The sequence below is a fragment of the Parus major genome, chromosome Z (assembly GCF_001522545.3).
Source record: "Parus major isolate Abel chromosome Z, Parus_major1.1, whole genome shotgun sequence".
NCBI lineage: Eukaryota > Metazoa > Chordata > Aves > Passeriformes > Paridae > Parus > Parus major.
This window is the reverse complement of record NC_031799.1, coordinates 8,558,884-8,572,073: the sequence shown is the minus strand read 5'-3', so window position 1 is coordinate 8,572,073 and position 13,190 is coordinate 8,558,884. Positions and strand designations below refer to the sequence as shown.

Sequence of the window (13,190 nt, the reverse complement as noted above, 5' to 3'; positions counted from 1 at the left end):
GCAACATATCCAGAACAGTATGCAAAATTATCTAGCACAAAAATGAATAAAAATAATCTGATTTCATGCAGAAATAGCTTCAAAGTGCTATATGGCAAATATCTTCTCCCTCATCTGTTTCAATTATTGGTCAGGAAGCAAACACTATAATGACTCACACACCAGCACTCACGGCTGCAGTTCACGGTGCTGCTTCAGAGACATTCTGTGCTCACAGGGGTCAGCACAGCCTGGCTCAGATGGCACAGCCAAACTCTCCAAACAAGCTTTGCACAGAACACACTTCAGTCCTGCCTGCTGGGAAAGGCAGCAGTGCTTCAGGACTAAATGTAAGTTCACTTCCACTGGCTGCACAACACTGAGGTAACACAAAAGGCTACCATTTCAGCTTGGCCATGAGCCAGGCTCCATCAGGGTTGCACCCTGCAGGTGAATTCATCTTGCTCATTTGCTGTGGGTATCTAAGGAACAATCTCTGTGCCTTGGCAAAAGCCAAGGTAAGAAGACAGGCAGGGTTCCAATGAGTGAAAGAAAAAATACTGTTTGATGAAGAGAGCCAGAATAAGTCAACAGGATCTCAAAAGAAAGAGTATTTTCCCTCACCAGAGAGGAGGTAGGCTTCAGTACAGCCAAAATGCTACCTGCATGCCAAGATCAGTATATAAACAAAGCATAGAACATATTTAGAGACCTAAAAGGCTGGGTTTTTGCAGGAACTGACGCTTCACAGCTTTTAGCTGGCAGAGAGGAAGTTTTGAAGTTTCATGCCTAGTTACATAGCTGTATGCTTTGAGCTTCAGAAAATAAAGGGAGTTTAAAAACTTCAACACTCTGGACCCTGTACTCTGTTCAATCATATCTCAAGGCTACCAGAAACATGGTTTCTCAGAGTTTATAAAGTGGAAAAGTGAATTTATGCCTTTTGTCTGACAAGTAGACAGACAGCCCAACCATTCTCTGGACAGCAGCAATTTAGTTTCATCTAAGGAGTTTACCAATGTGCCAACCTGATGTGCAGACTCCTTTGTTTAAGGAAGTTTTGAGGTTAAAAATACTTGTGATGAAAAAAATTAAAGGACAGTTCATATCAAGGGGATATTTTGTGATAGGTGAAGGTTACAGTTGAGATAAACATCACCTGTGTCTGACAATGTGGCTATTGTACTGAAATACGAGGGTGAAGTAACAAAGCCAGTGGCTGCAAATACACATGAGCACTGAAGCTCTATTGCAACGGCCAGCAGAGCAGAACAGACTGCAGAACAAAACCAAGCATCATTATCCTGATTACACAGGAGAAAAAGAGAGATTAAGAATATCTGATGGCTTGCATGAGACTGCCCTGACTCAGAGGCACAGCAAAGAGAATGGGGCTTCTGAGACTGTCACTCCAGCACCCTGCTCACTTGCTGACCTGATTTCTTAATCAGGCCCACAGCCCACACCGAGCAATTATGCCCAACTGCCTCAAGTTTGATTAGTATGCAGCTAGTACCAGGCTTGAGGGACTGCATGCACAACAGCATGGCAAGAGAATTCAAAGTGCCAAACTGGAAACACAGTCCAGGAAAAATGTGTTTGTCAAGAAGGGCAAAGTGCTGCATTTAGACAGCACGTAACAGTCATGTACAGGGTGGGAACAGCAATTTGGGGCACAATGCTGGGGGAGTCTGCAGACCAGCCAGTGACCTACCAGGAGCACCACCAGTCAGCAAAATCTCTGAATTTAAAAAAAAAAAAAAAGAAAAAGTTGCTGTCAACACAGCACATGAAAGCAGCAGCGCTGCCTGCAAGGCAATGCTTGGCAAGGTCTAGATGAAACATCAGTACTTAAGGCCAAGTGTTATGTTCAGATACAAATTGTTTGGAAAGAGGTGAGTAAACCTCACTTAGAAGGAAAGCTAGGAACAAACAAGAAGTAGCAGAAGGCCATAAAGAAGCACAAGCAAAGCATTTTATTCTTGTTAAGCAGGAACAATTTATTCTGTATGTGCAGCCTTTAACAAGCTCAAACGTGAAGCAAGAAAGATTTGGAGGGGGTGAAAACTATGTTAAATTCCCAAAACCCAGTGGAGGAGTAACAGCGAAGCACAGAATAAAAGGAGTTGTGGAGCAAACATTACTGCAAGTTTCTGAAAACCAGTTAAAACACTGCTAAGACCCAGAATACCTGCTGCTGTTGCATGAAGCAGGTGTGGGACTAGTTACAGTATTATCTCCAGGTTTCTCAGACAACCTTTTGGTCTCATACACCTTCTCCAGGTCTGAAATCTATTGTTGCTCTTTTTAAGTTAGAAGTTGCAAACAATTGCTTAGAGGTCAAGAGCGACAGCTTATCTGGTGGTTCCAATTAAGCCACCCTTACTAAGGTTTCCTTTCTTACTAAGGAAAACATTATCTTTACTTACAAATCCTGTTCTGTGTGTGTACATATGACAGCCACATACAGTACATATGCATAAAGCATATCTTCTATTATCCTCTATTCAAGAACTGCCCACACTGAAGGCACAGAGTAGCTTAAAGTCTGTCCATGCCATTGCTAAACTCTGGAAATGTTGGGAGGTGTTGTAGAAAAATGGACTGAGTTGGGTGAGGGGCAGTGGCACAGAACACCACAGGGGACAAACATGCACATAAACACAGAAAACTGGAATGTAAGAAATTATGTATCTTGAAGGCAGCCAAGGAGAACCAACTGGCCACCCTATGAACAAGGTAACAAAAGGAAACAGATAGTGGGGATTTACTACAGGAGACATAAAACACTCACGCTGGATATTCAGGCACTTTTCCCTTGAAGGCAGGCAGATCACGAACATATTCGTTGTACAGCCACTTCACTTTGAAGTGTAAATTCATATAGTCTGCACTTTTACACAGTCTGTGTTTCTCATGTTCTGTAAGGAAGGGGGAAAAAAAGCAGTTAGGTCTGAATTCACCACTGTCACCACACCAGGCACAGGAAGGACTTAGGAAGCATGTCTGCAGAATGCAACAGTGTTGAGGGTGAAGCATCTATAGAGCTGCAAAGTCTTCATAACACAGGATTTTGGCAGCAGGCAGGAGTTCTTGGATGTTGGGACTACTGGGGCTCTGGAGATTTTTTCTGTAGCTCTAATTAATACTTCCATTTGTTGAACATTTTTTTGTTGTCAAAGCAATAGAAACAGAGCAATCTCTCATGGCCTTTTCATTTAACCTAATCACAGTTGAGACTCCATCTTTGCAGGGGAAAAATCAAGGCGAGCAAATCTGTTCATTCTTGGATATAAACGAAGGCAATACCAACATGTTACATTACATCCCCTTGAGACTAGAGTAGAGAGCACCAAGAGTTTGACAGTGTGACTCAAGCTAGATCAAACAAGCTATACAGCCTTCCCTGCTCTCATTTGGAGAAATTAGTATTTCTCTTCAACAAAGCAGGGTTTGCTGCTGAGTCTCTTCCTCCTGCCAGGTTTCCTTATGTTTTTGTACCTAGCCAATGTTGGGAAAATGCAGTTTCTGCACGTATAATGCCCATACCTCCACAATACAACCCTTCCCACACACCTACACCACTAAAGCACTGGCCATAATCAGACTCAGCTTTTGGTAGATATCATCTTTACAGCTCACTGCTCTCCTTCATCAGAAGACATGTATGGTCTTCACTCTCAAGGCCCTTCACAGCCTACATCCACACTACCATCTTTCAGCAACTCCCTCCCACCTCTGATCAGCTCACAATTATTTATTTAAAATATTTGCTAAATTCTTCCAAAAGCAGCAAAATGCTTTCTCCCACCCCTCATGTGCTTACACAGGCAGATCCTTCTACTGCAGTTTTTCCTCAAAATCTTCCATGAATATATTGAAATTAATTCCTTTTTCATTATATAAGGACTCAGCAGCTGGCTTTTGCCTGCACTGTGACCCTGCATCATCAGGTGATCAATTCTGCACTGCTGCTCCCCAGGTACCTCCTGTCTGCATCCACCTCTTTCTTCTGCCAAGCTTCACAGCACGAATTCACTTTGTGCCAAGCTTCTTTGTTCACTGTAGCACCACAGCAAGCTGCTATTCCATGACTACAATGTGAGATATTATATGAAAACATACGTGATTTTGGCTTAGACTCAGGTTTTTGTCCTGTATTTGACTTTAGACTCTTCTACCTTTAATGTGGAAACCTCATCACAGATGTAACTTTCCAAAGGCATCACTGCTCATGTGCGGACAGTTTTCAGCTATGTTAAAAAGAGGGAGTATTTTTCTCAACTTTGAATAGCTTGTTAATTGATAGGCATGCTTATCTTACAAGATTATCCATTTTCAGGTAAATGTGAATTCGTGCAAGTAATTCAAAACATTGAGAAACTTCCACATCTCTCCTGAACCTTCATCAACATGCACAAGAATGAAGTCCCAATCAAGTGTGAATTATTCAACTGAAAACACAAAATCCAGAGTAATCTTCATGCAAAATTTTTCCATAAACCTTGACAACTGTCAAGCAGCTCAAGGTTCCAGTCGTTTCTTTGCAAGGTTTTGTAACAGTGTAATACACATTTCCTTCTAGTTCACATGCCACAGACCCAAACAGATACAATCTCAAAAAACCCAAAAGAATAAAAGAATGAAAGAGAAACCCAATCTTTGTTTTAAAGAGATTAAAATGCCCAATATCTGAGAGACATAATCCTCAGGAGTGATGGTTCAATGGACAAATTACATGTACTATGGTCCATTTCACTCCACAGGGAACTGTGTAAAGTCCATTCCTGTTTTACATTAATAACCTCATCTCTTTCTTGATCACTAAGAAAGCAGGAGTATATGAAGCACCTGAACTGCTGACCCTCTGCTATCCCTCAACCAACGGTAGAAGAAAATGAGAACTCTCTCTGCAGATCTAAAACTGGAAATAAACAGAGCAATGACTGTGCCTGCTCTGCTCCCTGTGAGTGAGGAAACGGATGGACAATTATAACTTCATTAACTCGGATGTGTGCCGCTGCCAGCTGCTGCTCCCACATGTGGAAAGTGCTGTTCCTGCTATGGAAAAGTCTGACTTGGATGTAAAAATTACTTAAATTTAGTTCCTCAAAATTAAACAATGCACTAAAAGCAAGCAATTCAAGCCTTTTCCTGCATCTAAAATACTTCTAAGTTGCAGAAGTAGAAGATACAAAGCAGCCACAGAAGCATAAACCCAAGTACAGCTACTAGGACTACCTGGCCATCTAGGCACTAAAGGAGACACTTCACACTAAGGGAAAAATCACAGAAAATTAAAAGATAGGAGAGGTCTTACCACCATAAAAGAGAACTTTACGTATTCGAAAGAAAGGAGGGGCTTGTGACAGAGAAAAGACAAGAATGAACATCTCAAATGTTCTGGATAACAAAGAAAGCCAACAAAACCTCCCTCATTCCCAGCTTGCATCATCTACCCTCCCCCTTCAATGGACCCCACATAGTTTTGATCAGTTGCTTCCTTTGTAAGTGGAAATGTTTTTAAGACCACCTGAAGGTGACACAGAAACACATCAGTCAGAGGCATACATTGAAAACTCATTTTAGAAAAAGTCAAGTGAAGATCCTGGCAACCATCAGTCTTAGAACATTTCTCTTCTGCTTTATAATCTGCTGGCTTTTATAGAGCGTAGCAGCAACAGCAGCAACAGAACAGCACACAGATACTGTGCAGCAACTGCTGTGTTTCACCCTGAAAAGATCACACAGATCTCTAAGTCCCCCACACTTCCTCAGCAGATTTCAGCTGCAAATAGTCTCCTATGGAGAAAAGCTTTTGGAGTCACCAAGGCTATATTATTATGCATTAATAAGGAACTGCTGACTAGTAGCACACTTTCTAGTACTATGTCCAGTTCTCCTTTCCAGGCTAAGAACAGGACTTCTACCACACTCTTCAGTCACAGATTTATTTTTTTTTCTTGATTGTTAGCCTATTTTTCATGGGTTAACTTCCAGCAAATAATGCCAAATTTCTGTAAAGAAACTCTAATAGGTACCAGGGCTGTTGAAGTGTCAACACTTTAGATAGCTGGCGTCTGTGTGTGCCTCTGATCCCCTTCTCCTTATTAGAAGTGAGAAAGTGGCAGAATGATTTATTTCAATTCTGCCTGCCAAGTCTACTCAGTTGCTTTTCCTATCAGAGATGTTTCCAATTTGCAGCTCTCCTAATACTGATGTGTCCAAACGAAGATGAAATGTTGCTGTCAAGGATGACGTTGATTTTCTATTAACTGTCTTTCAAAATGTTCCTAGCAAAGGAAGAGCAGAAGACTCTTTGCTTGGGGTGTTTGTGCTTTCTGGGTGACAGAGGTTACAGAGAGCCCAGTGAGAAAACTACTAACTACATCTAGTGTGCTAACAGAGAGGCTGTCCAGCTGCTTGAGCACCAGGCAGCGTCTCAGGGGTGGAGCCAACTGTATGGCTTGAAAAATCGTCCTCTACCCTACAGTGATTCCAGGGTAACATGAGCCTGCCTACCAAATCTGGAACACGTGTATCTGACCTGTACTCTTGCTTGGGCTGATAGGGAACAAGGGACACTTCTCAAAGACCCAGCAAACAGGCAAGGGGTGGGTCTGCTGTGCATGGTGCCTTGGGAAGTCAGTCCTGTGGGGGTGAGAGAAAATGGTGGGGTAGATCCTGGAGCTTCTGCTGTGTCTCAGACACTGAGTCTCCTTTGGACAGCCAAAGGCATAAGATCCAGCAGTCAAACACACTGCTGCCAGCAGAGACTACTGCTACCAGCTGCTGATTTACACAGAGAATAGGTGTTCCATTTTCATGATTGAACATTTTACACAATAGCAATCTAGCTCTTCAGAAGGTGCCCAAAGGACATATTGCTGCAGCATCTACAGGCTGGCACGAATTCCAGATCTGAAGCCCTTAACATGCTAGGGATAAATTAGGATTTATGCATTCTCCTGCACAGGCTGCATGGTGCATATGGAGGTAAGCTCCAGCTGGGAGAAGCATGATGGGGAAAAGGGAAAACAACTCAGGCAGCCAGGCACTGCTTTCCAGCTCAGAGAAGCCATCTCCCACTTGAGCCTCCCAAGTCTCTTCCCCCGTGCCTACTGGAGAGCAGTGTGGAAGCATTAGGCTGAAAGGAGGGAGAGGGCAGTTTCACGCAGGCAGGTCTGATCTCTTTCTACTCTAAAATCTCCTTACAGCTCATACCCTCCATTTCTACAGCAGCAGTATGGTCTTCCAAGTCTCCTTTGCAGGTCTGTTTATTGAAGGCATAAAATCTACAGAACACTAAAGCTAGTGTTACACGCTACATCCAAAGTGCTAAAACTATGGGTAACAGATGAAAGTCTTTGTCTACTCACAGCTACAAGCTCCATCAAAGAGCATCAACTTACCACTTGGTGAGGTGAATGAGCTCATGTTATCCAGAACTTAGGAAGAGAACATAAGGGAAAATACCACAAAGAAAATTAGGGGCAAATATTATACGCTGTACTCATGGGCACGTGTCTCCAAAAAACAGATTAGCTTTCCTTGCAGAGAGCTTCTGATCTCACAGCAGACAAGAAATGTACCCAGGGATTATGCCACAAACTGAGAAAAGGAATATGAAACTCTTGGTGCAGGTTAACTGGTAGAAAAACCATCAACTAAACCTGAGAAATGACAGAGCCAAGAGCTGAGGTTGGCAAATCTAATTATCATCCTACACATCATTTAATCAGTTTCCTTTAATTCCCTTTTCCCTAGTTTAAAAAAAAATAAAAATGCAGTGTGAGCTAATGCAATCATCTGTATTTAAAATATATGTAGTAAGGCCCGTAATTGAATTATTGTAGAGCTTGTTCTAAAGGTTATCTTCACAAGTTTCTGGAGAGCAAAGCAGTGTGAGGAATCACACTTGCCTCAAATAGAATTCTGCACCCTAAGCATTTCTTGAGTATATATTTGGAATAGACACATCCTAACTCAGACTCTATCACTGTTCAACCCTCCTTGGGAGAACTTGAACAGTTACACTACAAATAAATTACCATGCAGTTTTATTTTTTTTTTTTCAAAATGCAAAATCCCATCCACCAGCTGCATTTGTATCAACTTTTGTCACCAAAAAATATTTTGAAGAGGGATGCTCTTTTAAGCAAGTATTTACTATGCACTGAGGAACTTATGGTTGATACCAATCCTTGTCTTAAGAAGCTCACAAGTGACCAGAAGTATGTCAGGAAAAGGTAAAATAAGCCCAGAGTCATCAGTGGGGACATGGTATGAGACATGAACAGAGAAAACCTGGGAGACTATGCTAATCTTGGCACCAGCAAACAAATTAAAACAAAAAAATTAAAAAATTCATGTCCCCTTTGACAGTCATGCAATCTGTAACCTTTTTACAGCTGCATTTTGGATGTAACAGGTAAAGGAAAGTGAGCAGCTATATCTGGAGACATGCAATTCTCACTGCTGCACATAAAGGAGGAAGACAGGGCACTTGTAACATGTAGGAGAGGAAAATGTAAGTTCCTGAAGGAGAGCACACAGGAGTAGAAAAACCATGGAGTGGCTTGGGTTGGAAGGGACTGTAAATGCCATCTCATTCCAAGCCCCCTGCCATGGGCAGGGACACCTTCTACTAGACCATGCTGCTCCAAGCCCCATGCAACCTGGCCTTGAGCACGGCCAGGGATGGGGCAAAAACAGCTTCTCTGGACAACCTGTGCCAGTGCTTCAGCACCTTCACAGGGAAGAATTTTTTTCTAGTATCTAATTGCAAACTACTATCTTTCAGTTTGAAGTCATTCCCCCTGTCACTATACACTCTTGTAAAAAGCCCCTCTCCATTGTTCTTGTAGGCTCCCTTGAGGTACCCTAGGTTAGGTCACCAAGGAGGCTGAACAAATGAAATTCTGTGTCTTTCTTCATTGGAGAGGTGCTCCATCCCTCCTATATAAATAAGGACAAAATTGAAAGGGGAGCTCAAATGGTTTGCAGGAGCAAACAGTTTTTAAGGGAAAGAGTACATTAAATTTTCACCACTGCCTTATCTCTAACACATAAGCAAGCAGTGACAGTCACTATAAAAGAGACCCTTCAACAAAGTTAGTAGGTCATAGTCCTTCCTCCCAGTGTCTGTTCTTACATGAGCTCGACCTCACATGATAAAGGCACTGTAGGGTACAAGCATATATAGGAAGTTCCTAACACAGAATTGAGAACATTTCATCCAGCCCTGCATTCAAGCCTACACCTGGCAAAGACTGTCCCCCAACAGCACAGTCTCTGCATCTGTTGTACTGACAGAGATTCATAAAACAAATGGAGTCAATCTTTTCCACCTACAGAGCAACCCCACAGACTGCTTCCAAAGAACAAAATGCAGGCAGCTCTCTTACTAGCAGCATTTTTTTCCTAGTAATCTGAAGAGTCAAATTGGCTGTCACTCCTGTAAGTAAGTTCAGATCAAAGTGGGGACAAGTGGATTGAGCAAAATTTTTTGAGTGGCCAGAAGCAGTAACTTGACTTGGGTCTGGAATATAAATACAGCTAGCATGCCACAGACAGCACTGGCACTTCTGTTTTATCACAGACTCACCTTACGAATGATACAAAGCCAAAACCTGCAGAGACAGTGGGAGCTGGATGCTCTCTAAGACTTGTGAAAGGTTGGTGTGATTGCAAAAATCAATGTACAGAACTAAAATCAAGTTCAGAAACTAGCCATCAGAAGAGTACTGCAAGCAGAAGAATTCCTTTCTGGACGTTTGCATGGCTAACTCATTTTCAGAAATGGTAAAATTTCTTCCTTACTAGTAGGTGGAATTATGCAAACACTAATTTGAAATTAAGATGTCTGCAGCAGGAAATGTTCTAACATCTTTCTGCCAATGGCTTAGACAACCTGTGTTGTATTATCCAGGGAACTAGAGCCATGGCACAACCCAGAGTCCATCAACTTCTCCAACCCTTTCTACCACAGTACAATGGAAGATGAAACTGCTGCTGACTGCTGATCCAAGCCATTGTAACTTCAAGGCCAAAGGGAACTTCTGATTTCAAACCAGCTGGGATGTCAATAAACAGCTTGCAACACAGCCTGACATAGAGGTCTACAGTTCATGCAGATCTCAGTTCTGACCCATAAACCAGCTGTGCACAAACAAACCACTAGAAATCCCTGCTCCAATCAGTGGTGCTGCTCATGAGCTTAAACTTAATTTTCACTGAACAGAAGGAGAACAAGCGAGCAGCAACAAGGCAGCTAATAGCAGTGAGACATTCTCTTACCTTCCATGGCATATTTCATATCCTGGGCAAAAAGACTCCACATCACTTCTGCGCTGATCTTTCCAACTGCAAGCTCCTGAGGAAACCTGAGGGGACATTTGGAAAAGGCTTTGGCATGTGTCAAAGCAAAAGGCTCTTCTTTATTTAGCTCTGAGTTATGCTACAAGCTGAAAAGCTCAACGTTACAGATGCCTCCTTCACCCTAGACAAAGCACCAGGTGAAAATTACAGATCATGGATTGGACTCCATGGTAGATTTAGTAAACTGAAAAAATTGTTTTAACTCAAAAAGACAGGTCCTGCACATCTTTCCTATAAGAGGTGCACGCAGTCACTCTGGGAATACGATCTCAGTGCCCTTGCACCTTTTTCCCCTTCCTTGTCCATTTTTTCCTTCTCCCCTTTGAGGGTTACTAGGCTGATAGGCGACTGCTAATCATGTTAGATCAATGATGATTAGGGCATAATCCAGGTCTTTGTGTGCAACACCTTGTAGGATCTCCATCTCTCTCTGCCCTGTGGGACTGTGGGAGGGGTATCCACCAGCTAAACAAACATACTTCAGGTAGGTCCTTTCCAATGCTACGCAAACTCCACCCAATGCAATCTCCCAGTGCTGCACTGAACACCATGTTCCTAAACCACAGTGTAAGGCACCACAGCACTACTGTGTGCATTAATGTGCACCCCTGAACTGCTCAACATCAGAAAAAACCAAAAGAACTCTCACCCCAGTTTCAGGTGCATCCCTGAGTTCAGGATTGTAATAATCAGGGTGTTTGTGCTCGAACGCCATCGTAACTGAACTTTTTGAAACTCTTCCATCCCCATCAAAAAGTTATTTATATAGACAGAGACAGATAAGACAGAAAGACAGACAGACAAGATAAGTACTTCTACAAATGCACAAGTGACAGAAGAGATAGAAAGCAGTCTAACAAATAAAGCAGAGCACACACAGACTAGCATTAGCCATACATGACACACAGGATTCTTACTGATTCAGGACTGGGGTGTAAGAATTCTTGTCCTCTTCTATGATGGAAACTATCAAAGTGATGAGTTTGGGCCAGAAATCAAGGTTTCTGATGCTGGGGCCCTGTTCCTCAGCAGGAAGGTCCTGAGTTTTGTTCTGAGAAGGAAGCCATTGGAAAACCAGCATAAAATGTAAGGGCAAAGAAAAAGCTGACAAATGCAGATCACCATGAAAACTCCAAGAACACCTGGGGATCCTTTCTTCCGAAGAGCTTAAAATTATTAATGACTGCTGGCAACTCGTCTGATGTAATGCCAAACACAGTAACATGACAAACCATGTTGGTAACTGGTGGCCTCAAATCCCTCAATCCCTGTTTTGTCATCTACCATGCCAGCTGCAGGCCAGGCTCCAGGACACCTGCTGAGACATCATTTGCCCTAAGCCTATTCCAAATACTCACTCTTTAGGCACCTGGTTAGTGACTACATCCCTGCTGACATGTTGTGTGTGCATTACTACAGAGAGACCAGTAGAGCTCTCAAACATTTGAGAAGAGTTTGTGTTTAGAGGCACCTCCTAAACCCAGTGCAGGATACTGGGTGCCTGAGAACAAGGCAAAGTCTCACTGCTTGAAGTTTACATAAGCTAATGGCAGTTTCCTTGATCAGCCTACATTTGCTGTAATTGGCTTTTACTCGCTCAAAGCTACATCAAACCTTTCTTTCACAAATAAATGCTGAGGCTGGCAAAACACATCATAATTAGTTAGTGTAAAACAATTATCATCCTCCCCTTACTAATTAGTGCTCATTAATTGATTATGAATTCTGTGCATTTGAAAGATAACAAGTCATGCAACTTTGTTTGCGCTGGCTTTTTGTATCAATTAGTATTCTTGTTATTATCTTAAGAAAATCAGAAAACTTGGATTTCTGCCTGCTTATCAGCTACTCACAGGATCTGTCTGGTACTCCCGACTGTACAGCTCATGACAGTTGTTGAAAATGTACTCGTAGGTGGAGTTGAGACAAGCTTTTACACAGTCTTTCACCACCTGGCTGGCTCGGGGTGGGCTCTGCAGCTCTTGGACCTGGCAAGGGGACAACAAAGAGAGTCAAACAAAGCACAGTTCATATAGCAAACAGGAAAAGGACACATCACCTGGTTTTGGAAACCACTCAGGGCTTGGTGGATCTGCTTTCAGCAACTTGTGACCTGAAACCATAAACGGGTCACTCTCCCCAGGCATAAAAAAGCAGTGACAACACTTATCTCCCCACTATCTCCTCACTATCTCATTTGAAGCATAAAAGAGATTTTGATGTGCCAAGGTAGACTCCCCAGATCATGTGGCTCAATATGTGTATAATCTGAGCCAAATACACAATTTCTGCTGAATTTATGGGAGTTTGTTACAAAGCCTGCAGGAAATCTTCCCCAGCATTGGAAGAATGTGCAATAGACTAGCAGAGCAATTTACATCTGATCTGGAAAGTCTTGCTGAGGACCACTCATCTGCCTTTAAATACAAAAAACTTTCATTAAGTATATCTTTCATCACAAGCTTTGTTGAATTTTAAAGCAACCAGAATCCTTAGGGACATGCCAACTGAATATACCTTCTCCTCTTGCAACAGCAGCTGTTTTCATTATTTCGTTGTTACACAGTTTTAGAAAAATGCTGCAGGGATATTTTACACTAAACAGACAGGCAATTGTCACCCTGCAAATACAACTATACCTGACAATTTTGCTATTTTCAGCACCTCTAAACTTTCTGGGGAATTTCTATAAACCAAGCTTCCAACACAGACAGACTGTCTGAATGTCTTAAAATAATTTAGGAGTAAAATTTTAAGCACTTCCTGAAGTAGCTCAAATTAAACACTTGCTTTGTTTTTGATAAGGTAAAAATTTTTAAGTGACATGTACT

General features: G+C 42.2%; 1 protein-coding gene across 11 annotated transcripts in view; it reads right to left on the bottom strand.

Moving 5' to 3' along the window:
* The window catches only part of UNC13B (unc-13 homolog B), a 207,168-nt gene that overhangs the window by 38,102 nt on the left and 155,876 nt on the right, over positions 1 to 13,190 (bottom strand). For all 11 annotated transcript variants that reach the window (XM_015653377.3, XM_033520414.1, XM_015653378.3 and 8 more), the window contains 4 exons: positions 12,213 to 12,347; positions 11,277 to 11,410; positions 10,279 to 10,364; positions 2,774 to 2,900 (listed from right to left, as the gene is read on the bottom strand). In XM_015653377.3, coding sequence (XP_015508863.1) covers positions 2,774 to 2,900; positions 10,279 to 10,364; positions 11,277 to 11,410; positions 12,213 to 12,347 — 482 coding nt within the window. The remainder of the gene's footprint in view (positions 1 to 2,773; positions 2,901 to 10,278; positions 10,365 to 11,276; positions 11,411 to 12,212; positions 12,348 to 13,190) is intronic.